The sequence below is a fragment of the Strongylocentrotus purpuratus genome, unplaced genomic scaffold, assembly GCF_000002235.5.
Source record: "Strongylocentrotus purpuratus isolate Spur 01 unplaced genomic scaffold, Spur_5.0 spur5_scaffold_15, whole genome shotgun sequence".
In the NCBI taxonomy this organism is placed as follows: Eukaryota; Metazoa; Echinodermata; class Echinoidea; order Camarodonta; family Strongylocentrotidae; genus Strongylocentrotus; species Strongylocentrotus purpuratus.
Window position 1 is genome coordinate 32584752 of NW_022145600.1, and position 27903 is coordinate 32612654.

The 27903-nt window shown below is 36.3% G+C and overlaps 1 protein-coding gene across 1 annotated transcript; it reads right to left on the reverse strand.

Annotated features, from left to right (window-relative positions):
• Nucleotides 1-16310: 16310 nt before the first annotated feature.
• Nucleotides 16311-27822, reverse strand: LOC115924240. The gene is made up of 9 exons (XM_030986235.1): nt 27353-27822; nt 25654-25806; nt 23894-24057; nt 22717-22847; nt 21616-21709; nt 20359-20700; nt 19603-19777; nt 17958-18091; nt 16311-17097 (listed from the first exon to the last, which is right to left on the reverse strand). The coding sequence occupies exons 1-9, from the start codon at nt 27444-27446 to the stop codon at nt 16774-16776; spliced, it is 1611 nt and encodes a 536-aa protein (XP_030842095.1). The 5' UTR covers nt 27447-27822; the 3' UTR covers nt 16311-16773.
• Nucleotides 27823-27903: the final 81 nt, after the last annotated feature.

Below are 27903 nucleotides of genomic sequence, written 5' to 3' on the forward strand. Positions count from 1 at the left end.
GCCTTTCAATGGTCGGGGGATAAGTCATCGATGTTCTAATCGTGCTGATGTTAACAGTTTAAGTTTATCTGGTGGATGTTCTTGTGCTGCTTGCGCACAATGCATTAAAGATTTAATTGAATTGAATTGAATTGAATTGAATTGAATTGAAATTATTGCCCCTTTCAGAAATTCTTTTTTCACTGGTTTTTACAGTCATTGTACATAATACATAATACAAGAAGAAATACACAATACAAAAATATCAAATGTACATTGTCACAAACATAAGAACATTGATTGCAGTATATAAACATGAACATAAATTGCATCTATGTTACCATTTCAAGTAAAATTGGAAACATTAAGCTTACTCTTTATTTGAAAATGTTGGTAAGTTTAGTTGCAACTTTATTAAGATCATATTTTATGTTAACAGCCTTCACATTCCGTAGAGTTACTATACCATTTTGTAAGGGGTTGATGGACGAAGTTACCATCCCCAAACCTGGAAATCCTTACCCCGTGTATTAAAGAATTGCAATACTCTCACAGTTTTCAAGAAGTGGCTGGTAACACATCTTTCCTAATTTCTCTTTAAAGTCCTCTTTGTCACTCTGTAATTAATGTAAGCTTCGTATGATATTGTTCAGTTTCTTTGTTTGTGTTTAAGAGTTTCTGTTTCATGCGCTTTGTATCTTATAAATTAATGAAGTATCTTAAAAATTAATGAAGTGTTATTACCACATAAGTGCCGTGCCCGGGATCGGACCCATGACCTTCGCATGACATGTCAAGTGCTTGATACACTCAACCTCAACAGGAAGCCAGAAAAAAAATACGGTCTTCACTTTTTTAAGTATTGCTGATCGGGGAAGAGACCTTTTTTTCCAAGGGAAAGAGAAGAATATAAGCCAACGAGAAAAAAGTAAAGGAATTCAGATGTTGAAATGAAATCATAATGTTAAAGTGTTGGCAAATGTTAGAATTGGCTTGGAATAGTTAAACAAATAGAAGCTAAAAAGATTCCTTCATGCAGCCTATATAACTCCTCTTGTTCAGCTCTTTTGTCACGCCATCCCAGCTATCAGTAATATGCTCTAGTTCTATCAAGTCCCATTCTGAAGTAGGTGACGAGACAATGCAAGGAGAAGGGCGGAGGGAGGGGGTGAAGAGGGGCATCTACCCCTTTAATATTTTCAATACACTTTTCAGGACAATGAAGTACTACAAAAGGGTAAATTTAACCCTTCCTATAAATCTGTCTTAATGATTTCCCTTTACAACTTTCGTGCCTTATATTTTGAACAATGTACGGTCTTTAGTTCATTCGATTGCGTAGCTTGAAATGAACGTACATATTTTTGTTCTTTATTTACTGTTCTATGTCAATAGTTTGGGGGGGGGGTGTATTTTGAAACCAAGATTGCATTTTCTGATTAAATAAAGTGTAGAAACTTTTGATCGCTCGCAAAATCTAGAAACTGGATAAGCGACCTCACCCCTGCCGAAACTTTGCCCCCATTTGAAGGCTGGTAAGAGGTATATAGAAGAAGGGAGAGGGTGTTATACTGACCCCTTATCACCACTCCAGCGGGAGGGGGGGGGGGATGTGGAGCCCCCTATAGCATCGCTTAAGAAGAGCTCAGAGTTTCTCTGGAATATCGACTTTTCTCTTCCCAACTTCCTGCCAGCTATAGATCGTTCGAGTCAATATTGAATTAGAATTCTGGTAACTAAAACTTGTCTGATCAATAAATCAGGACTGACTTCCCTTCCCTCCAGCAAATGATAGGAGCATGCAGGTACTCTGAAGATAAGAAACAAGATTTAGTAGAAGAAGAACAAACAAATAATAGGTATGAACAAACAAACAAGCAGCTGGCCGATAAACTGATTTTATCGATTCTCCAAAAGAAGGAGCGACATCATAATGTAGAAAAATATAAAAATGTAAACAGGTATTAAACAGACAACAGGTTGATTTAAACCTTTACTTTTAATCAGTATACTATGATTTATACAATTCGATCCTGGAATGCAGAATGAAATAAAAGCTAGTGCAAGATTGCCTTTGAAGAGAAGTTTCCATGTTACAGAGTATAATGGGATAGGCTACCTCTGGTTTTGTTATCAACTATTGTGTTGTTGATAGAATTTCCCTTTCGGTCAATATCTATTTCAAAAAATAAAAACTCTTAAAATAACCTAAGAAGCAGATTCAATCATCCAATTATATATTATTATTCTATTTCGATTCTGATGTAATCTTAAATCTAACGGTGTCTTATAAATATTAAGTGACATGCAACACTCTCTTGAAGACAGCCTCTATACACTCGTTAGTCCCCCTCAATTATAATGATTTCCTAGAGTCCCTGAACATCGAGCAAGACCATCAATGAAAGACGCTGAACCCAATTTCATCGTTATACCTGATGGCTGAATGAAAGGGACTGAATCAAACTTCCACTGTGAGGCCCCAGGATCAAAACCGTGTCGATGTGCTATATTAATGCCCTTTTGTGGGGCATTAATCCTCAATTCTGTCATTTATGACTTAAGGGCATAGGTCCCCTAGTTGATAAGCATAGTAGCATACACATGCTTTAGCAGTCACGCAAAACACACATTGGCAAACTATTATTCAATTAAATCTAAGAATGTATACTATTATCGAGATCTATTATTTTAAAATTATTTTTAAAATAATTCCATAAATTGGAATTTAAAATATAAAAAAATTCACCTTTATGAGCGACAGTGTAGATCCGGGTCATACAGCTGCTGACATCACAAAGGACATGCATGATTCTATTTCCCATGCATACGCCATACAGGGTTAAAGAAAATTTTAGTTTTGTGGTGTCTGTGATAAAGAATTTGAGAGGCTTTTCATCTTCTGTACGTCAGTTTTGATGAAAGTCATAAAAGAAACGTCTTCTGAAAAGGATTGCCCTTCAACTGTCCTCATTTTCAAAATACGACAAGAAATAGCTGAAGTGTTTGGACCAAATAGTCATGCCACATAATGTGTAGTCCCTGATACCCATTTCTGTGTGCCGTGCCTGTGCTTTTCATTAAAATTTAGTCTTTTGTTTTTAATCAACATGATAACCCTGAAATCTTATCTCACAGAATACACTAATTAAATATGTATACACAATCAGCCCCTTCAAAGTGCTATATCATGTAGGTTTTTTCTTTTATAAATATGCAAGCGCATGGTCAAATATCGACTGTATCTTTAACTTTTCGACTATAGGTAGCACCAGATCTACTCCCATCCAGTCCCATTTTATTCTTAGGAAATTATTAATGGCTAATACCTCGAATAGCATACACATCTTGTGTTTTATAACCCAATAGATGAAGAGGGAGCGGGCAGGGGTATTTGCCATATTAGTGATTTAAAGAAAATTAGAGATTCTTGAGAAATATGAATAGTTCAGAAAAATTTGAGAATCTTTCTTCTTCTTCTCATTCTTTTTTTTTCTTTTTCTTCTTCTTCTTCTTCTTCTTCTTCTTCTTCTTCTTCTTCTTCTTCTTCTTCTCCTTCTTCGTCTATTTCTTCTTCTTCTTCTTCTTCTTCTTCTTCTTCTTCTTTTATGTACTTCTTCTTCTCCTCCTTCTTCTTTGAATTCTTCTTCTTCTTCTATGTACTTCTTCTTCTCCTCCTCCTCCTTTTCCTCCTCCTCCTCCTCCTCCTCCTACTCCACCACCTTCTCCTTCTTCTTTTATGCTGTTTTAAAAACCTCAATGTGCTCTAAACGAAGAGATCTAGCGCCGCCCCTCGTGTCATCCATTATGCGATCACATTCTTCAATATTCAGGCTAAGTTTCAGAGAGCAGGAAGTGTTTAAAGGTGTCAGAGTATAAGAAAATGTATTCGAGTGCCCCAGTAGGCCCTAAGAAAGTGATCGTTATCCAAAGCGAATCTAGTTCTTGCTGATGTAGCCTCGATTATATTTTGTTATGATTCCCAGCAAGCTTCGCTGCTATCGACAATGGTGCGTTCCCACAAACAAAATCAACAATCTGCCTCAATTGCTCCATTTTGTCTTGCAAGTTAGAATCAGTCAAATACTAGTAAAAAAAAAACATGGGTGGTGATATAAGGGTTTTAATTTAATTCCATTGAGTGTAATTAATTTCATCCAGTAAAGACATCTCTGGTCCGCTATGTAAAAGTTGAAAGACTCTCCCCCCCCCTATGTAATTTGTGCTGAACCTTATATATATAATAAAATATATATTTTATTGAATCTGACAGTGCCTCGTTTTGAGGAGTAATTACAAATTGTGTCATTTCAAAAGTACTGTTATAAGCATTAGTATAGTAGTCGTAGTTCTAGTAGTATAGGTATAATGTTATTATTAGTAGTAGTACATGTAGTAGTAGTAGTAGTAGTAGTAGTAGTAGTAGTAGTAGTAGTTGTAGTAGTACGTGTAGTATTAATGGTGGTGGTAGTAGTAGTAGTAGTAATAGTAGTAGTAGTACGTAGTATTAATGGTAGTAGTAGAAGTATTATTAGTAGTAGTAGTAGTATAGTTATAGTAGTAGAAGTAGTATAGTAGTAGTAGTAGTGGTAGTAGTAGCAGCAATTGTCGTCATCTTTGAAGAAATCAATTCTGCCTCAACACACCAACAAACAAAGAAAAGGTATTCACATCTTCTCTAGATCGCTGTACCATTTTTTCTTGAAGCTGTCTTTGTCAAGGGTTAGGATTCAAACAAATTATTGGCTTTCTGATGATGCCCTCCTGCTGCATAATCACACTTTTTAAAGCGGGACTGCACTACTTGTGGCTAATTGCGCCCTCTATACAGCCAACAATGCCTAAACGGTACCCGTTGATCCCCCATGGTCCCCTTTTACTTATGTTAGTTGAGAGATGATTATTTTGATGAGATAACCACCTACCAGACACTGATCACACAGGGAGGTCTAATCCCTCCTTGCCAAATTTGTGCAGATAGGCTTTAAAGTCATATAAAAGACTTGGTTCTGCCTTAGTTTTGTGTAATTTTTCATATAGAATTTTTAAAGAAATGGATCACAAGTAGGGTTGCTTTTTGTATACACTCTCACAAACGAGTCAACAACATTCCAGACACCTCAACTGCTTCAAGGCATAAAAGCGTTTTGCATAAGGGTTTGCCGATCTTCGTAATATTTTTATGTTTTAAGCAAAGAATCTCCAACTTTGCAAGTAGGCTATCATTCACTATAAACTTTAAAAAATGTAAAACAGTAGACGTTATGAATACATTAAGGAAGAAAAAAAGCTTTTAAAATTCATATCTTATTCTTCTTACTATAGGAATCTGTACTATAATGTTATTTCTATAAATTATGTACTTATTTGCTTTCTTATGCAATTTTTGGTAATGTTTTCCTGGTATGTGCATATACCTTTTTAATGGAATGTGCCTTAAAATAGAAACTATAATACGATTCAGATAATGTTTAGAGAAAACAACGATTTTCAAGTCATTTGCTTAATCTCGCTTTCATATATTATTTATCGGATGGATTTCATTCAATGAATATGATTATCTGAATACAGATTGCGAAAGAGTCTTAGTAGAGAAATGCCAGACACCTCAGTATTCTGGGCGGATCTTTGAACTTTAGAGGGAAAGAAAAACAAGTCTGGTGTGAAAATTAGAACACCTAATTTTCATCGGCATTTGAGAAAATAACATTTCGAGGAAACACGTCTGCCTTGAAATCCTGAGCAGAATAATCGAACGTCACTCACGTATATTCGAGAGCTACACAGGGCTTATATTACGGCACTGTTCATTTTTGTCAAGCAAATTCCTATGAATAGTTGGTTCGTATATCATCTAAATATAGTTTATGTTGTTGTGATAGGGTGGCAAAATGATGGCCACGCCGAATTATAATTATATGATCTGACGTCAACTTTGTCAAATGATTGAACCCGAAAGATTAATTATGTCAGTATACGTATAGCTAACGTACATTTTATACTTCTCCTTCTCCCTTTCTCTCTATCTTTTCTTCAATACTCTACCCATCTATAGTCTGCCTACCTGTGGTTCTCTTCTACCCTCTCCCTCCATCCACATCCTCATCGTACAAAAGTGATCTCGTGTAACTTACCCATCTAAAGCTGCTATGACTGTATTTCACCATTAAAATGATTACGATTATTCATTTGGTAAACCTACTGATCTGTAAACATTTACCAGTGATAACTAAATTCCGAATGGATAATAAATGCTTAATTTCAATTTCAACTACAAGTATACCACGTGTCTCCAATTTTTCTCATTTATTTTATTGTTGTTTATTTTCATCAATAGTGCATTATTTTGTTCTTCTCGTAATCATTTGTCTCTCTATAATTATGTTGTCTTCTACCGCCAATTTCCACATTTTCATGATTAATTTTTGTGAACGAAAACACTGCACTCTTTAAAAAAATAATATTATTCCACGACTACCGGAAACACAAATTAACACCTCCACAAAAATAGCAATAAACTATTTCCCTACACAGCGCCGTCTGTCTTTCCCAGCGATCAATATTATGTATAAGTCAAAGATGTCATGAATATGTTGTTAGTTAGAAGAAAAACACACACAATTGCATTGAGATTAATCATTACTTTATGCAAGTCGAATAGTAGTAATTCCCATGCGACGGAATTGATGAAACACACGTGCCGCGCTGCTCTAATCGTTTTTAAAATTCACAACCAAGCTTTTATGGAAGGGTTACAAAATAAGTTCCACGTTTATGATGTGGAAAAAGCTAAAAGCAGGTTAACGATGTTGAGTGTGACCTGATTATGCAAACACGGCGCTTTTCTTGATAATGCTATATGTTACGGAGGCAGGTGCTTTTTAAAGGGTAAACGGGGTGAAGCTTTAGGGGACGATGTAACGCCCCTCCGTTCCCTTGCCCTTAACATTTTTTTTCTGTTTCTACATGTATTTGTTTCCTTTCCCTGTATCTCGCCTTTTGTACTTGTCTGTCAATAATTCCTTTACCTTTCCCGACTGTCTTTTAAGTCATTTATAACAAGCTGCTCTCATTCTTTTTAATATTAACACGCACATTTTTAGGTAAGGGTTACAAATTTGATGAAGCTAAAAGCACAAACAGGTTAACGATGTTGGCCTGCATTTATGCAAACATGTCGCCTTTTTGGATTATGCTATGTTACCGAGGCAGGTGTTTTCTGTAAAGGGTAAATGGGGTGAAGCTTTAGGGGACGATGTAACGCCCCTCCTCTCCCTTGTTTCTGTCTGTTTCTACATGATTGTATTTGTTTCCTTTCTCTGTATCGCGCCTTTTGTACTTGTCTGTCAATTACTTCACCTTTCCCAAATGTCTTTTTAGTCATTTATCTCAAGCTGCTCTCATTCTTTTTAATAACAATAATACTACTACTAATAATATTGGATATTTATATAGCGCACATAATTATCCACCATGCATGGTGCTCAAGGCGCTCCAACTATTACCCCGGCTATATGCTCGGTAGCCGATTTCGGCGCCAACAGCATTCTAGGAATTGCACGTTTTCATGTAAGGGTTACAATAATATCCATATTAATGATGTGGAGAAAGCTAAAATCACAAACAGGTTAACGATGTTGACCGGCATTTATGCAAACATGTCGCCTTAAGTGGATTATGCTATATGATACCGAAGCAGGTGATTTTAAAGGGTAAGGGTGACGTTTTAGGGGACAATGTACATAATACCTCTCCTCACCTTGCCCTTATTGTTTACAGTTTCTCCTGTATTCATGTTCCTGGCCTTTTCCCTTTTCTACTGATCTGTCAATTCCTTCATCTTTCTCGACTATTCATTTTATCCTAACATGGTGTACATCTCGTCAATACGACCCCTCTCTATTTCCATTCGCCATTCTCTCATATAAAATAATAATAATAATAACGTGTTATTTACCCAGGGTAGCCACTTCAGTTATGAAACTGTTCTTCCAGCGGGCCCTGCATAACATAATATGTTATTATAAGTTATAGGTCATAAGTTATCTTGTTTACTTTATGTCAATCTACTTCTCCCGATAATGAAAGCAAATTAACAATCAAGCAATTCATTTTCTATTCATTTTATACCAAGCACATTTTAGCTTCATTCTAACAAATTTGAAGCCATGATTTCTGAGGATGTAAACACTAATCCATATTATCGGGAAATGACAATTTCCAATTTATTTGGGGATCTTGTAATCAAAACCAGAAAACATTTTGTTGAATTTTTGTTTTTGTAAATTTCAAGACCATGTGGGATTGTGATGATTATTACAGCGATTGAACAGCTCGAATTAATTTCATTTTATATCCATAATGGACCCTCACTATACTTTGCCCAGCGGAAATTTTCTCGAAATGTTTTCGATCGTTTCAAATGAAATTAATCCATGCAGTGATTTGACAGGGCCATGAAAGTAAATTATATTATTTAGTACCTACAGGCAAACGGGAGGATGGGGCAGTCCCCAATAACTTTGTAATTATATCAAATATGTTTGGACTGTAACTGTCGCTTCATATTCGCCCCACGAGTAGTTTTCTTTTTAGTTTTTGTTTTAATCTAAGATATGCAAAATCTGTAGTCATAGCCATTACAAAATGTAAAAGTACAGTTGCTTAATTACAATATAGAAAACGGGCAGTAATTTTTTTTCGGGCAAAAGGCTAAAATTTCCTTGCTAAAGATCTAAACGAATCCATCAGAGTATGATTCTGAAAGTCGAATGGAAATAATGAACGAATCATTTTTTTTTATTCATAACATATATACTGTTGCATTCTGCTGACAAAGCATCGTCTATCTAAATTGATAAACGAGACCTAGAGAAAAAGATGATTTTCAGCAATTATATTACACATTTTGCCAACTATATAAAGATTTTTTTTTTTTTTTTTTTTTGAGGGGGGGGGGGGGACTTTAATTTCAAACTTTGTGATCTTTAAAGTAAAATTGATTGGCAAGTTTATAATTGGCAATGCATTTTGTTATCGATAATTAATTAATTATACAAGTTTATATTTACAACACAGTTGTAACAAAATGAACTCAAACACATTTTCTCCCTATCTTTCTGCTCATGCATGTCAAGTAATTAACTTTGTGTCAAACTTATGGCGAAGGTTTGCGTCAAGTGTTTTTACAAAAACGAAAATTATAAAGGATAATGTCAATAAAGTTTGACAACAACCCGCGAAAAATATAATAAAGAAAATTATCACGATGCTAAGTTGCGATCAATCGAATACTAAGTTTCAACTCTACATGTGATTTCCCTTGCGAGCAAGTTCTCCGTTTATGTCTTGTACGACTTATTTTCAAAATTACGTTTTCTCCATAACGAAATCCAATGTCCTCCTATATAGTCTTGGTATATTTTACCTGACGAAGTTTTTACTCAGCTCTTCTATGAACTAGATTTTTGCACAATTATTTTGTCATATTACTTCGTTGGCTTGTGAATTAGAGCTGCTCGCAAGGGAAATTATAAACTTGCAAAAAAAATTTACTTTAAAGATCACAAAGCTTGACAAATATATAGTTTTCTTCCTCTTCATCGGATTTTTCACAAACATTCACTGATCGATTTTCTTTGTTGTTTATGAAAACTATTTATATCAGCGTGCATGGACTTTTCCTGCATGCAAATTAATTATTAATTAAATGTATTGCTAAGTTGAAGGCCTAGTATTCTTTTTGTAATACACCTGTTTACTATTGTTTTCAATATGTTCAATTGATGCATAATTCTCTCCATAAACCATAGATACAAAACTACTCTTTTCACCTGCTATGGACACATGACTAGCCTCTGATAAGCTTATGAGTTATAATGAAAACTTTCCTTCAAGAAGTTTGCATGAAATTAGTGAACAAGTTTATACATTCAAAAGAACACAAACGGAAGACAGTATACTATCGTTTCATTGGTTTATAAACATGATGACGATTTTTCAAAAAGGTGTCCTTCAAAACCCAAGATCACACATCTGCACATCGCATCGTCTTTTTTTTTTTTTTTACAAACCTTCAAAACTGGCGTTTCGTATTTTCCTGGATGCTTTCTGTCTCCCCTCTCTTTAAGCCTCCTTGTTTTTCTCAACTACCGGTGACACGACCTGGAAAAGCAAAGCCCTTGCGGATGTTATCGTCTCCGTTTATACAGCAAACACAAATATTATCCTGCTTTCCTCAAAACGTCTAGGTTTCTACAATCCCTCTTTATCCGAGATACCCGTACCGCTTGCGATGTCGTACACTGCAAAAACAGTGGTGTTAAATTCAACACCATAGGTGTTAATATTAACACCATTCCGGTATCTATATCGGAAAACACCAGTTGGTGTTATTTAACACCAAGGTCTGGATTTGAATGATTCAATTCTACTCTTGGTGTTGCAATTCAATTCTATTTTTGGTGTTAATATAAAATCCTACACCATTTTCTGGTGTAACAATGAATCTGATTTCTGGTGTTATTTAACACCACCGCCTGGAATGAAATAATTTTAATTCTACTCTTGGTGTTGCACTTCAATTCTATTGTTGGTGTTATTTTACACCAATTCTAGAATTAAATAGTATAATTCTGCTCTTGGTGTTGCAATCCAATTCTATTTATGGTGTTAATATAAAATCCAGCACCATTCTTCGGTGTTGCAATAAATCCTATTTTTGGTGTTATATAACACTAAAGGTCTACTACTTTTCTACTCTTGGTATTGCAATTCAATGCTAGTCTCAGTGTTTAAAAAACTCAACACACCATTCTTTCAACACCAACAATTCATTCCAGCTCACTCCATCTTAACACATGCACAGAAAATATTCAAATACACACAAGAAGTGAAAAGAAACAATTTTTTTTCGTAAACAAAAACACATGGTGCTTGTTTAATCAATAAATTAAACAACTTGTTTTCATTCATGTTGAAATCAATGATGCTTAGCGTTTTTATCTTGTATGGTTCAACATTAAATCCTTTTGTCATGTATTCAAAATCTGTGACTCATTTGTCTGAATACAACAAAACACACTTTTTTAAATCATTCAAAATCTGTTATTATGAATCCACCCTTATAAGTAAAAAAAAAAGGATGAAACAAGTAACTAAAAATCATTCAAAATCTGTTATTATGAATCCACCCTTATAAGTAAAAAAAAAAAAGGATGAAACAAGTAACTAAAAATTTTCCAATATAAAAACTTTAAACAATGTCATAATTCCTTTCAAGGAATGAAAAATCAAAGTCGTTTCTAATAAATAGAAACTAAACAGGATGCAAAATGCATGTATAAATGAAGACAAAACAAAAAAAACAACAAACATTATGCTTCTACATCAGAGTGAATTATGTAGCTAATAAGAATTTTGACACATTTCACCTTGAATCCTAGTACATGCATGCTGAAGGAAAATATCACAGAATCTTTTTCATATGAAATATACAGAGTGCCCCCCCCCCCAAAAAAAAAAAAACCTTGGAAACTGCTAGTATAATCTGCAGGCAGACTCTCGGCTTCGGTTTTTCGCAAGTTTCGTAGTGCATATTTCAGAGTCTGCAGTCAGAGACTACTTTCACTCATATCATGATCCCTTAAAGGGAGCATAACTGTATGTGTATATGTAGTCTCTAAATGCAGACTCTACATCGTGCACTATGCAAATTGCAAAACCGAAGCCAATGGTCTGTGCCCGCAGACTAATTATAGTATGACTTTAATTTCTTATGCTAGAACAATAGCAACACTAACAAATCTCATCCAGCAGTTTTGTTGAACAAGATTTTTTTACCACAGGCCTGCAACCATTGAGATTCAGGATGATTTAATTATTTCAGGGGATTTTTATCTCCTAGCTTCACTGCTTGTAAAGGGTTAAACAAATGTTTCAAAAACATTGAAAAAACACTATAAATTCTACATTCATTCTAATATAGGTGAACATTCTTTTACAGCTTTCTGTTTACAAACATATTCCATTTTACATCGTGCACTATGCAAATTGCAAAACCGAAGCCAATGGTCTGTGCTCGCAGACTAATTATAGTAAGGCTTTTTAATGTCTTATGCTAGGAAGCAGCCTTCAAGAACAATAGCAAAACTAACAAATCTTATCCAGCAGTTTTGTTTAACAAGATTTTTTTTTACCACAGGCCTGCAACCATTGAGATTCAGGATGATTTAATTATTTCAGGGGATTTTTATCTCCTTCACTGCTTGTAAAGGGTTAAACAAATGTTTCAAAAACATTAAAAAAACACTATAAATTCCACATTCATTCTAATATAGGTGAACATTCTTTTACAGCTTTCTGTTTACAAACATGTATTTCCCATTTTACTCCTGGGAGAAAAAATCAAAAAGTAAAATTATGCATTTCTATATCAACTAATTCGCTGCTCGTTTTTCCAACAGGATATAAACAACAACAAAAATCAGTCCATGCACTTCTAGTTCACTGGCTTTCATGCACAAACATCATAGAATTGTTTTTCTTGTAAGAAAAAAAAAGAAAATATACAACAGCTATTTGACTTCAATTTGGTTTCGAATTAACCAATTTAAAGATGTTAACAATTAAGAGTCCAAAATATTATTGATCAAAATTATTTTTAAAACCAATTGATACCACTAAGCAAAACCAGACATTAGCTTGAAAGCTTTAAATTACTTAAAAAGTACATGCCTTGGTGCTACATACTTCCTCGAGTCTGTCTTCGACAAAGTTGTCATCAAATCTAGTGGTTTGTAGTCAACAAGTTCCTTTTGATTCTTCACTACATGACAACGTGGAAAACTAAATTCTACTGCATAGGCATGATAGTGTGAATTGTAATACACTGTATCTAATTGGACAAGTACAAAAAATACAGTGCTATTGTGTACAATGATATGCTCTATTTGACCAAACAGAGGAAGCTCGCTAACATCATGGCAGACCAGAAGTGACAACTGATAATGTGTTCCATGTACTTTAACCCAGTTGGCATCAAATAATTCAGTAGAAAGATCCTCTACTTGGATTTGCTCTTGCACAATCTGTCCAATATTTTCATCTAAATCTGACAAAAGTAGTGAACTACCTGGCCCAACCTCCAGATATTCCAAAGGATGGTTTGACTGAAGATGGAACGTTAGTGCTGTCTGATGTTTTTTGGCAAGTGATTTACAAATGTTTTTGTAATTACGCACAGATTCTGCAACACGGCCAAAATAGTGATGTTTCGCTTCGTACCTCATACACCATACATGTATGAGTGGCCCAACTTCTCTCAAACACGTTGGATAATGCACCATAAAGTGGTGTTTTGGCAACAACCTTCTGTCAGGAAAGGTTTTCTGGAAATGTGTGTGATGTTCTTCAGTAAGAATAGACAATTGGGCTATCAAGCCTGCTGTCAATTGAGGAGCAAAAATAATGTCCATACAATCTAGTAATCTAAGTAGCAATTCCCAGTAGACATTTCCTTCTTCAATGTCTTGAGCAATTATGAATGGCAGATTTCGAATCAAGCACCATGCTTGCATAGCCTTCTGTCCAACATCATTCCTAGCTGACCTAAGTTTAATAAAGGATGGTTTGTTCTTGTTATCTGTACGGTTTAAGCAATGGCTGGCGACTCTCTGATTCAGTTCATCTTGGGACAAGAGGGGCGGTTGCCTTTCATATATGAAATACTCTAGAACAAGTTTCAGCTCATACTGAACTATGCCTTCCAAAAGATCATGCATTATATCTAGTGAAAAGTTTGCCAAGACATGAAAGTAAATACAATCATTCAATACAGTCTTTTGTTTCACTCCAAACACATGTGACTGGGTAGTTTGAGCTTCAGCTTCTTCTAAATGTTGCTCATAAGTCTGCCTGGTGCGCATATCCATTGAAACCTCTTTGAATTTGTTCTGTGCCTCTTCCTTACTTGTAACACATAATCGACAGTAATAATGAGCAGAAAAGCTCTCTACAAATCCCAGTAGGGAATTAGCACCAAGATTATCAGCACTTATTTGAGTAATGGTCCCCTTCTTCACAATTCCATTAGGGAGAGCAATGCCAACTGTTGACAGGATATTAATGTCTTTTACAATGTGCTTGAGAATAGCATTAAATCCATATTTCTTGGCATCTTCAGCATACCATAGAGCTATAAGATTGATATTGGAAAGATTGGAATTATACTTTGGTGGCAGATTTTTCAAAATGAAATATAAAGCACCTATCTTGTGAATTTTTGTTTTTGAACCAATGGGGTTCACAGTCTCGAAATCATCATAAAAACAGTGAATTTGGAGGGCATTCTCATCTTCATGGAAAAGAGGGGTTTTCTCAAATTGTGAACCATCACAATAATCTCTCATTACACCATCTGTGCTCTTATGGTCATGAGTAGCAAAATGCAATATATCTTTATTGCTTAAAAGCTGCTTCAAAGAATCTAAAATGGGAACGTAAACAAATGTATCTTCAATAGCAATCTGTTCATACTGCTTAGTTCTTTTATTGAGACGACTATCATATCGGATGCCTAACTTGATTTCTTGTGGTTCAACAAGTCCAATTGATTCACAATACTTTGTCCGCTTATATTCTGAATTCAAATTTTCAAAGGGCTTTTCAAGCATAGCAAAATGTGTTTGAATCTCCTTATAAGCCTCGGATTCTATAGGCAGCTTATGTTTTAAGAAAGCAGCTGTACCCATAGGAAAGAAATGAGCCTGCCGCATACTCCTGCGGCAGACTTGCCGCAGATCTGCAGCAGACCTGCCGCAGACAGTCATCTTTTTCACATGCAAATTAGTTTTGCCGCAGACTTGCCGCAGACTTGCCGCATACTCTTTCAGTATGATGAAGAGTCTGCGGCAGGTCTGCCGCAGACTTGCTGCAGACTTGCCGCATACTCTTTCAGTATGACGAAGAGTGTGCGGCAGGTCTGCCGCAGACTTGCCGCATACTCTTTCAGTATGATGAAGAGTCTGCGGCAGGTCTGCCGCAGACTTGCCGCATACTCTTTCAGTATGATGAAGAGTCTGTGGCAGGTCTGCCGCAGACTTGCTGCAGACTTGCTGCAGACTTGCCGAAGAGTGATCATACTCTTTCAGTATGATGAAGAGTCTGCGGCAGGTCTGCCGCAGACTTGCTGCAGACCTGCCGCAGACTCTTCGTCATGAATATTCATATCTCATATAGACCTGCTGCAGACCTGCCGCATACTCTTTCATATCCAGTACGTGGCAATAAAGTATGCATGTAGAAGAACCAGTGATAAACTGATTGATACTTCATAATCGATATTGGCAATATCGATATTACCAATTAGGTAATACCAATATGTATGTCGATATTACCAATTAGGTATATTCTATTCTCAATTGTATTAACTTCATCACATTGATCATTTGAAGTGTGTTCAAGAGTAACATTTAAAGTGACACAGGCTCGTACACATATATATACTAAATATGTATATTGTTTCTTGGTTAGTAATCATAGTTTCTTGGTTAGTAATCAATATATCTATTGCTTAAACGTGAATGTAATTGTAACATGATCAGACAAAATAATCTATTGGTTAATAATTGCAAAAGGAAAATAGAAATCACAAAAATGATGTGCATTGTCTTAATTTGCTTAACAAATCATGATAAATGTATTTTTCTGTCACACGTGTAAAGTAATAATGAATATGCATGAGATGATTGGTTTCAATTGGCCCTATTAGACTTTAATGGGATTTCCTGTGGCAGACCTGCCGCAGACTGTTCCTGTGGCGTACTGGTATGCGGCAAGTCTGGAGCAAAGTTTCGCCCTGCCGCAGATCTGCCGCAGACAGTTCCTGTGGCATACTAGTATGCGGCAAGTCTGCAGCAAAATTTCATCCTGCCGCAGATCTGCCGCAGACTGTTCCTGTGGCATACTAGTATGCGGCAAGTCTGGAGCAAAGTTTCATCCTGCCGCAGATCTGCCGCAGACTGTTCCTGTGGTATACTAGTATGCGGCAAGTCTGGAGCAAAGTTTCATCCTGCCGCAGATCTGCCGCAGACTGTTCCTGTGGCATACTAGTATGCGGCAAGTCTGCAGCAAAATTTCATCCTGCCGCAGATCTGCCGCAGACTGTTCCTGTGGCATACTGGTATGCGGCAAGTCTGCAGCAAAATTTCTTTCTGCCGCATACTTCGGCATACTCTTTGCCGCAGACTAAAAGTCTGCGGCAGGTCTGCGGCAGATCTGCGGCAGGTCTGCGGCAGGTCTGCGGCATACTTTTCACTTTCCTATGGGTAACGGCTGCCGATGCACTTTTTACTACATCACCTACAATCGCACTGGTTGTTTCTACTACATCATTTACAACTTTTCCAGAGTTTGCACTATTTGCTGAAAATTTTGAAATTACATTTACACACTGCCTGTTCAAGGTATCTACAGATAAAATGTCATCTTCATATACATCCTGATCTTCAACAATCTCATCATTATTAATATTGTATTCTTGAAGACTTTCAAGACTTTCTTCAGGAAAGTCACTCACTTTATCATTTTCATTAGACTGCTCTTTATTATCTGGAAAATCGGTTTTAAGGTGAGTCTGCAAATGTCCCCGAAATCCTCGAAAAGTATGAAATGTTCTCGCACAAGCTCCCTGCCCACAGGTCAATACTTCTTTACCATCTTCAATAACTCCATGTTTCAATCTCAAATGTTGAACCAATTTGGGTATTGCAAACTGTTTGTGGCATTTGAAGCAAATCATGGTGCTAACAATTTCGATCTAATTTCACGTACTCTTGGTGTTTCCCGGGACACTCCGATATCGATTTCAAAAATGGCAGTCTGGACAAAAGTCCAGAACTGCCGCAGAGACAAGCAGTACTGCAGGCCAAAGACAAAGTGGGTCTTGAAGAGTAAATCTACTGCTGCTTCGACCGTGCGTGCCGAACATGGAATGGCCTTGTGATCCACAATGATCATGTAGTTGGTGATTCGGGCCTTGGAATTGCCAATTGCCAGAAGGAACGGTTGACTCTTGGTCTCTTTTGTGTTGTCGAGGAATGCTTGAATACTCCCTCCTGTCTGTGTTGAAAACAAATTATTTGTATAGAATGTAACTAGCACTCAACGCATTTCAATACTCAACGCATTTCAATGAACAACATATTTCGATCAACATTTTTAAAAGACAGCCTTACATGTAGTACTGGGGGAAATTGTGTTTTTACAAAAGGGTTATTGGACAATAATGTAGGACATAAAACCAAATCAAATTTACATCAAAGAAAAGAATTGGAATTGGTCCATCAAATGATATAACATCAAAATATCAGATGATATTTTTTGTAATGAAATACAATTTTTCTTACCCTGTAGAGGGGTAAAAATGCAAGTACTTTCAAAGCTTGTTTTATGTATATGATTAAAAAGGGTCTTTCTAATGTGGTCAAGACATTTCAACTTCCACAAAAGGAGTACGAAAAATAAAGATACTGCAATTTCTGCACTATTATTAACTTGCAGCAAATTTGTGGCATGAAATATTCCTTTTCATTTATTGATTCTCCATGTAGGGCTGTGAAAATCAAAGGCAACATGCCTGATATATCACACAAGTTGTTACTATGTTTTCATACACAACATGTTCCTAGTATTTGTTTGCAAATCTTGATGTCTACTGTTCTAGTTTATTTTACTCCGACCAATTTCAAGGCGGGTGAAGTTTTTGAATAGGCCTAAATTTCTCGAGCACCTTCTCTGTCCAAATCAGTCTAAGCCTCTTCATGTAAGAGATCATAAACCAATATAATTGTTCTCTTTGAACACACATCACGATGCTTTCTGAAACTTTTTTTTTAATGCAGCAAGAATGTGTTTTATGTGACAGGGTATTACCGGTACTTAATATTTACAGTTCTCTTTCGTAATGAAAAGCTAAATACCTTCTGAAATTGAATAACCCTCGAGAGAGCTGAAGAAATGGACACTTTTGCTGACGCAGCTTTGGACTTCCCTTGGCTTGCAGGAGGCAATAGGCACAAGAGGAGGAGGATAGCAGATGTGCTGGAATTCCATCCTGTGCATTACAAAATGAAAATGGTTATTATTAAACAGGCTTACATGTTGATCAAGGTGAAAAATAGAAGTTAAATGTACCAAAATAATTACAAACTGACCTGCTAAAATTTGAATCAAAATAGCCTGTAACAAGAAACTATTATAAGAAATAAGTATATAGTCGAGGACTTATCAATATTATAGCCAAAGCATGCAAGTGGCTGTTAATGCAGTTTAGGGGTACTAAACCAAAAATCCAATTGATGCCAGCTTGGCACCCTTGGAGAAATTTTACTGACACTTATAGCAACGCCTTCTTCTTCTTTCTTATGAGAATTTATACAAAGGGGGATGGGAAAAAAGAAATCAATAGGAAAATAATAAACGGGATATTTATGCATGGGAGAAGGCAACATTCATGGCAAAGCACCTAACCTAGATTGTTCTCTGTTGACACATATATAACAAACTCTTTAGTAGCATAAGTTCATGTTTTTTTTTTTACAATTTTTTTCTTGTTCTACTGAATTTAACATGCTTCTACCCAATTTGACATCCTTTTCATGATTAAATCACAAAAATTGCATCAATACTGGAATCAAATGTTGCAATTAACAATTTATCAAATATGTCCCCTATGGGCCACCATATTTTTCAAAGTTAACTAATGAAGAAAAACAAAAATATCATGATTTTCTGAATTCTAAAGCATTTATCTTCAAATAAAGACAGAGTAAACACAAGCAAGCTGCTAATATGTAAATGCAGGGTCCTGTGGGGTCGATTCAAGTTCATATTATAAGATAATAAGCCATGCATATCATATCTGAGGAAGAAAAATAACAAAGTGAACATATAAACATGATGCTTTGTTTCAAAACAGAAGCTCATTCTATTTCAAAAGTAATGATTGGCAATGTGATAATCCTTATAAAGATTCCACAATGGGCCATGCAACAAACTTTTTTCTTCATAATTATATAAATTTCTTCTTCATAATTATATAATTAATATAATAAAAGAATTATGGAGAGCATGTTCCAACTACAAATAACTTTGCCAAGTGGGCATGTAATGTAATTTTTTGTAATTCTCATTGCAACAAGAGTCCACATTATTTGAGATGCCCAATAACCCTACTGTATCCCAGCCTTCCAGATAAATATAATTTGTTGGAGGAGTTGACAAAAAAAAGGGGGGGGGGGAATTGTTTTAATTGGGATGGGTCATTTTTTGTGATTTCAGCATACTTGTCCCTTAATATACATTTTTAATGAGACTGCAAGCTCTTTGGTGGAATTCTCAATGGTGGTTTAAGACCAAGGTCTAAACTTGGTTCAAAACCATGGATTGGATTAGATTTGCATGTATTCTAAAACTTGTCCAATGAACATGCTTGTGTGAAGCACATATATGCTCAAATTTAAACTAACCTATCAATGGTTTATCCATGGTCTCAAATAAACCACCATCAAGAATTCCACCCTTTATGACATCGGAGGGTGCATTCAAGGGAATGTGCAAAAATACCTTCTTTATTTTGATCAGAACTGTCATAAGATGACAGAAGCTCCATCACTGTCAAGTTTCCTTTCTGCTTCAGAAGTTGTCTTGCAAGTGTAACAACCTTGGGCTTCAACTCGGGCCATTTGGTCAGGAAACGCGAGTGATTTTCAGGAAAAAGTTTCCGAAAATCTACCTCAATCTGCAAGAATACATGTAAAAGGAAAACGGGGAAAAGAGAGAAAAAATAAACTATGCATAATTTTACAGTACAGATACCCCAGTTAGACTAAATCAGCAATATAATAAGGTACCGTCAAAGCTCAGACCCCCATATATACACACCCCAGATCCAGGAAAAGGGGATTCTTCAAATATTTATCTGAATAGCAACCACTAAGAAGTACTTTTGAAGGTCTCTCTACACAAAATCCATACATGAATGAAACTTGCTGGACCTTTGAAATAGATTAGATTTGCTAGATATCACTCATGTTGATGCTCACTGTCCAAAGGTACATGACAACCAGTAATGGTGATTGTTCACCAACAGACAGTCACATGCGGTAAATACAGATACAGATTGAAGGATAAAACTGGCAGAATCTTCGGACTGATATTTTCAAAATCTCAAACATATATAATAAAACAGAGAAATATGAATTTGATGCCTCAGTGCCAAGTAATAATTCTGATACTTTAATTCCCATACACATAATTTTGTTGCCTTAGGCCTGAGAGGCTAAATCAAGAATTAGGAGTAAATTTTTTTGTAACACTTACCAAACCTGGAACAGTTTCAAAAGGAAACTGTTCCAAAATATCCGATGCGGAGCGTCCGTCCCTGACCATATGCTGTCTAACAGGAAAAGTGGATTTCATCTTTTCAACAACCAGGGTAGAATCACGTTCTAATGTTGGACAGTGTCGTAACCAGTTGAGGTCTTCATCATAGGTGCAGCCTGGAGCAGATTCTTGGTCACCTTCTCGGACCTTCCCAGGACCACCATCTCTGCTTGATGGCTTGGGTAATGGGTTGGATGTCTTCTCCTCTGTTGTGCGGTTAACATTTTTTATTCTAGCAGCCAGGAATCCCGTGTTACTTCTTGCATCAAAATAAGCTTCCTAAAGTGAAAGAACGAGATGAATCTTTGACCGCGTGGTTGAAAATGTATGTATAAGCTTTTTGTTGATAATATTAACCTTGAAATGATGCACAAAATGATGTGATGAGAAATTGTAGTTTTCAAAGAAATTTTAGCAAAGTAGCATTAGTGTCATATAATGCAAGCATCTTGACTTTGATACAAGGAAGCAGCCATCACTCTGCCCCACTTCAAGAAAAAAAGAGTTTTGAGTGGTTGTGAAGGAGAGTAGAATGGTATCATACATTTCTTATTGGATATTGTGCCAAAGATGGTGGAGTGTGACCTACACAAGATAAAATTTAAAAAAAAAAATTCTTCTCAGAATATAATTTAGAGAGATTTTGAGGGTATTTTTATCTTATCAGAGTATCATAAGTTTTCTTTTGATTAATGGAATGCAATACCTTCTTATCAGAGAGGACCATGCAGGGCCCATATTCAATTAAATACTTCAGTCAGAAAAATAAATATTTTTTCTTAGATTTTTGCTCGGATAAAATACTTTGCAGATTTTGGTATTCAATTCATAAATTTGGCTAAGTATTTTACTTTAAATTTAAGACACCTCTAGAGGAGACTTAAGCCAAAGCATTTACAAATTTAACTGGTAGATGAAGGCTTACATGTATGTGCGCAGTCACTCTCAGCTGCGGAGAATTATGAAGTAGCGCATTTTTGGTGCAATGTGTTGATTGCGCATCATTTGGTCACAAAATCGTGATGTCACAATGCCTCTCAATAAGTATTTTACTTAAATTTTGACTTACTAAAGTAAAATGCTAAGAACTGAATTGAATACAAAATAAGTAAATACCTTAGCCAAAATACTTAGTAAAAAAACTTACTTAGTCAAAGTATTTATTTGAATATGGGCCCAGATTATAATACTTACATGACCTGTGCTAGTAAACGGATCCTTGAGTCTTGGAAACAGATTCACTATCCCCATGGCATATTTGGTTTTCATAGCTGCTTTTGGATGTTTGCTGTGAAATAAGAAAGCACATCTCCTGTATGAGAATTACAGTCATATGGACTCATGACTGGCTCTATTAAAACAGAACTTAGTATGTTGATAACAAGTAGCATACCCCTAGTGGTCTCGTCTGCATCATATAATTTGCTATAGTTTAGTATTTTTTTATTACTTTAAAATCTCAAAATATCACATGGTTAGTTCATAATACATTTATAAAGTGAGGCCTCATGACGATGAGGCCGCTAACATCTACGGCATTAATCTATTTTAACGTAATGACCCAAAAATGTCACTCACAAGACTGGTAATACCTGATAACCATCATGTGCAAATCACATTTAAAACTAGATGAATCTTCGACCACGCACGGTCAAAATTTAAGCCTCTGCCATCATGCGATCAGAAAGATATTATTGCTTGTTCCATGCCATTGGAAATCCGAAACATTTTGGGTGATTTTACAAATTTTGGGCACTATGAACTTTGACCCCGTGAACCCAAAATCTTCTTCCTCCCATGCTAATACATAATTGAGCTAGGTTTGAAAGAAATTAGTTCAATTTGTCTGAAGTTATAGCAATATCGAGCTTTTTTCGGGTAATTTTTTACAATTTTTGTTTGGCCCTGTGACCTTTGCCCTTTGACCCCCTAAACCCCAAATCTAATCAGTTCATCCTCACATGTATATAAATACTTGTGTCAAGTTTGGTAAAAATCCGTCCAGTAGTTCTGAAGTTATCGTGGTAACAAGTTTCCGACGGACGGACGCACGGACGGACACACGGACGCACGGACGGAAGGACGGACGGACAACCCCGAAAACATAATGCCTCCGGCACCACCTGACGGTGGCGGAGGCATAAAAAATGAATATTTTGAAAAATGATTTTGAAGAGACAACAAATTCCTTTAAAGTTGACCATGTTACCTCAGTTTCTTTTCACATAATTGGTAGTACCTGATAATTATTATGTGCATTTACACAATCATAAAAGAAAATTTGCTGGCACTTACCCATAGTGTTCTTGCATGTGGGCTACCAAAAGGTTAATCATCTGCCGTCTAGTTTTATCTTGAAGTGCTCCAGTCAATTCATACTCTCGGAGAATGGCATCACCTCTGTGCCGCAAAATTTCTTGTACAAACTGCAAACAGGTAAATCATCCCATTAAGTCATAAATAAACATATTGAGTTTATAATGCACTTTCAGGCACTTTAATTCATACTGACCTTTCTAAGGGCACGAAATTTTATGAATGACTATGAATTTATATAGGTACATTATGATATTAAAATTGATATATGGCCAATAATCATAAATTCTAAATAATAATATATTTATTTATAGAGCTTGAAATAGTTTAAATATTGTTAAATACACACTCCCACAAACACCCCAAACACACATATGCACACACGCACATACACACACACGAGGGGACACATGAGGCTACAGGTAAATTTGTGTTTATTGTAATGCGAGTTCCTTCTACTTAATATAGACATGCAAGCCCAATGCCATGGGGAGACCGTCTAAAGTGCCCTGAACAGTGTTCATTACTTTCATATCCACAAACAATACAGCAGGAAACTATTCTATGTTTGGGATCATCATGAACACTACAATAAAGGTTATGTAACAATCGATGCATCTCATCTTCAACTTTTTAATTTTGATATTAGTCCTTTTCCTTGATACCCTCAGAGGTCTATATGGAACCAGATCATGAGATGTATTATTCGATGATTATTTACCTCATTTCTCTTTCCCATTTCTAAAACATTTCATAAAATTTGGCAATTCAATTTAAACCTCTAGACATAATATCATTTGTTTGAAATCATACCACCCATTGGAAGAAAATGAAACTGTAAAAGTTTATGGAAAACTTATGACAGATGACGAAGCAAAAAAGATGGCCAATATCTTACAGGAGTCGTCAGCTTAGATGTACCAAAAAAGAAATCAAATTAGTTGCCTAATGTTAACCTATACCATTACAAAAACCTTACTACAGGAAATATTAATTTACAATGTTAGTTCTAACTACACTAGATGTATTTTTTTTCTCCCAATATCATTTTCAATTTTAAATAATATGAAATCCGTATAGGTGATGAGTCCCTTATATTATGTTGATTATGATAGCTGAGATTGAAATGAAGCAAACAATTTTTTCTTAACCTTACCTCACAAGAGTTGTCAGTGATTGCACCTGATTCACTGAGGGCATTTAATCGTGGCCTCTTTCTACTGGAGCAAAAACTTGAATCAGATTCTGAGCTACTCAGGGAAGAGGAGCTGGTATCCACCTTGATAGTGTCTGCACTTGTGATGCTATGTACATCTGAACCTTTAATAAAGAAAAAAAGATATAAAGCCATGAGCACTGTTAAAAAACAATGAATACTGGCATCTTAAACTTTGGTAGAATTGAATACAGTTGGGCCTCCTTTATCCCCACACTTGGGATCAGCACTAACATGCATAAGGGAATCCTATATTCAAAACATGCAGTTGCCGAGTTTGAATGAATGCATGTTTCTGATCATGAAAAATTGAATTGAATGTGTAATAACAATGTTGGGAATAATGTATATAAGTAACCCAAATAGTTTGCGATATTACGAGTATGCTTGAAATCTTTGTTGGTTCCGCTAATTATTTGAGTAAAATAGGCAAATTCTCAAGTGATCTGGATAAAGGAGACTGGATAAGGGAGGTCCAACTGCATATAAATTTCTATTAGTCTAAAACCATCAGAAACCAGCTAAGTTATATTGGTCTGACACATTTGTTAATTTTATAATACTTGAGCATTTTTTAATGGACAATTTGTTAATTGATGCATTCATTCATGTCTAAGTGAATTATAATACTAGCATTTAGAAATGTTCAATTACTTTTCCATTGGACTGTTCCCAATGAAACCAATAGGTCTGTCCAATATAATCCAACAGAATTCTTTCATGATGGTTTTCTATAAGTATAAGACTAACAGAAAGAAATTGTTGGATTCCTATTATTGGATCAGCAAAAATTTTCTGATGGATTTCTAATGGACCAACAGAAGTATGTGTTGGATTTCTATTGGAGCAATATAACCTTTCTGCTGGTTTCTATGGGTCCTTTATTTCCCTTTCCCTATTGAAACCATTAAACTTATTGGTTTCTATGGGTCCAATAGCCCTCACCTCGTGCTATCACACAAAGCAAACAGAATCAAAATCAGATGAGAAATGGCATAGGAGTGGCCTTTTGTAGGATTTTGAAGCAAAAGGTCAAAGATCATACACAGACACGCACAGAAACACACAAGTATGGCGCCCGTTTCACAGTCCCCTCCTCAAATTTGTTCGGTGGGGTCACAATTTAAATTAAAGACATTTTTTTTTTAAATGCAAGTTTGCATTGTTAAAAAATTCAATTTGTAAGAATCTGTAATTTTTATAATCTTTAGACTTCGAATTTAGATCATTGACCGCCCACAAATCACGGCTCTTGTGGCAAGGTTACGTCATCAAAAAAGGGTAGGTTTTTTTTTCCTCCACCAAGTTTTGAGACCTGTGCCTGTAATTTGAACTGCACATTCATTTATTGCTTATGAAAAGCAAAATGTTAATTCCCTAGACTCTATACAGCATACAAGCCTACACTGTACCTGCTACCAGACGAACGCTGACTCATTTTAACATGCATGCACATACAATGATCAGTGGCGGATCCAGCAGGGGGCGCACCCGGCATGTGCCCCCTCTATATTTTGAGAATTACCTCGTGAACATACACATTACTAAGGTTAAATTGTGATCTGCGCCCCCTCTTTATTTTTAATATGCTCTTTGCACCCCTCTAACTCTATTTTAAAATCCTGAATCCGCTACTGATGATATCACATTTAGCAGGGATTTGCAATTTTGTATTATAATGCACTTTATCCAAAACTTACCAGACCATTCTTCATCTTCTTTTAGCACCATGAGGCTGACTGTGGGATTGCTGGTCACCACATCTCCTAGTACGTCATCGTCTATACCAAACCCTTCTTGTTCATCCACAAGTACGAGATCTTCCCCATCCCTTATGTGGAATTTTCTTCTGACTGTAGGAGAGATTAAATAAATGAGAATAAATATCACAGTGCACTTTTCAGTTTCTTACAGATTGATGGCTCAGTCATAATAAACGAATGCTGCAAAAACTGCTGCTACAAGCCCAACTGTGCTATAGTATACAAATAACGCACGTCCCAGAGTGCAATAGCGGTGAATGCAGTACGCGCGAGGTTTCTTTATATTGGTGCCGCTCTGTGCAACAAGCCCAGCCGCTTGCGGCGAGTTGACAGTGCGAACCATCTGAAGAAACCGAGCGAACACTGCATTTACGTTTCGCACAACAGGGTCAAGTGCGTTATTTGTTTTATAAAATAGCGACACAAACAGCAACAAACAAAAGTTTAGATCTTAAGTATACGAGAGTTCGATCTAGATCTAGAGTTATGTTGGTTCTAGAAATAAAATGAGGGTCTAAGACCTTGCAGGCTTACCAAAAAGTCTACAGGATTCATTGTTTGATCAAAAATAAAATGCATAGGGTGTCTAGAGACGAGTCTACATCAGACAGCTGAAATTCCTGGCTTCATTATAAAATCCAAAAGTCAAAACGGGTCTAAATCCAAGGCAAAAGTAAAACAAAAATTTGCTTTCTAATAATACCCCGCTCTAGCTAGAGCTAACGCGTACGCTGCGCTGGGGATCATGGTGGATCTTGGAGCGTACAATATTAGCTACGCGTAGCCTATAGCCTACAATGCACTCGAGGGAGCGTACTAGTACTACGCGTACGCGCGCGCACTGGATCCCCATGGTCACGCGTACGCACCGTGCAATATAACTTTTTACTGCGCTTTTTCTGCACTCATTTCTGCAAAATCGTGCTTGCATCAAAAATTTGTCAATGCCATGTGACGCGTATTGACCAATCACGATGCTTAAAATACTAGGCTAGATCTAGAGCCATTTTATAATACACCCTAAAACTGTTAAATGGGACATCAAGCTCAACCGGGGGTGGAGTTTGGACTGTTGTGTGCGCTACAAATAGTCTAGATCTAGATCTAGATCTAGAGATTGAATTTCCATGTTTATTATTTTTGCATTTTTTTTATTACATGAATGGGGTAGATCTAGTCTAGATCTAACGTTAGATCTAGATCTAGATATCTAGATCTAGTCTAGACTTCTAGATCTAGATCTAGATCTAGCCTAGACCTGATATTTTTGCAAAAACCCAGGATTAGGCCCTAGAGTGGGCTAGACTAGATCTAGGTCTAGACCTAGATCTACTGATTTTTCCTTTACATTTTGAAACAAATATGTATTAAATAACAATATATAGACCTAGATCTATCATGAATGTTTGCCCTTTGGAGTATTTATCAATGATAATTTTTCAGAAATCCATAAAATATTAAATGGCATCATGCTGACCGGATACCCAACCCGGCCGGACAGCCAAGGCATAGTAGGCCTAGACCTCTAGGCCTGGGCTACCCAACGACAGGCGCGGCTAGCGCCAGCTGACGAACACGTAATACTATAGGCTAGATCTATAAAAGTTTATAACAAACAAGAACCATGTACACTTACTGAGTTCAAAGAATCCTACTGTGTCTTCTGGATCTATAGGCAGGTATTTTCTAATACTTCGATCCGCTGAACAGACCCTGACGCTTAATGGCATGGTTGCATGCACTTCGATCACTTCACATCTAGAATCTAGGCCTAATTTGAAGAATTACTACTCCAGAATCAAGACTTCAAGTCAGTGCCAGTGAAATTCTCTAGCCACATGCTCTCGTCTAGCTGTGCGCGCGCAGCTGCAGAGGCGCATATCGGATCATATGACAACTTTCGTCCAATGATTTTCGTCGAATTCTCTAGCTTATGCGCATGTGCGATTTTATAACACCAAATATGACACCATCAGCCTGTAATTGAATATTTTCACACCGTTGGTGTTATTTTTCGCCAATCGGACATGAAATGAACACCAAGGGTGTTGATATTTTTCTATTCCATGCTGGTGTTGAATATTTAACACCCTGGTTTTTGCAGTGTAGGATAAGTTTAATAGATACCGGCGAATCTCGTGGGACTGTGGTCTCTCGATATATACGGCCCGTGTTATAGCTCTCTAG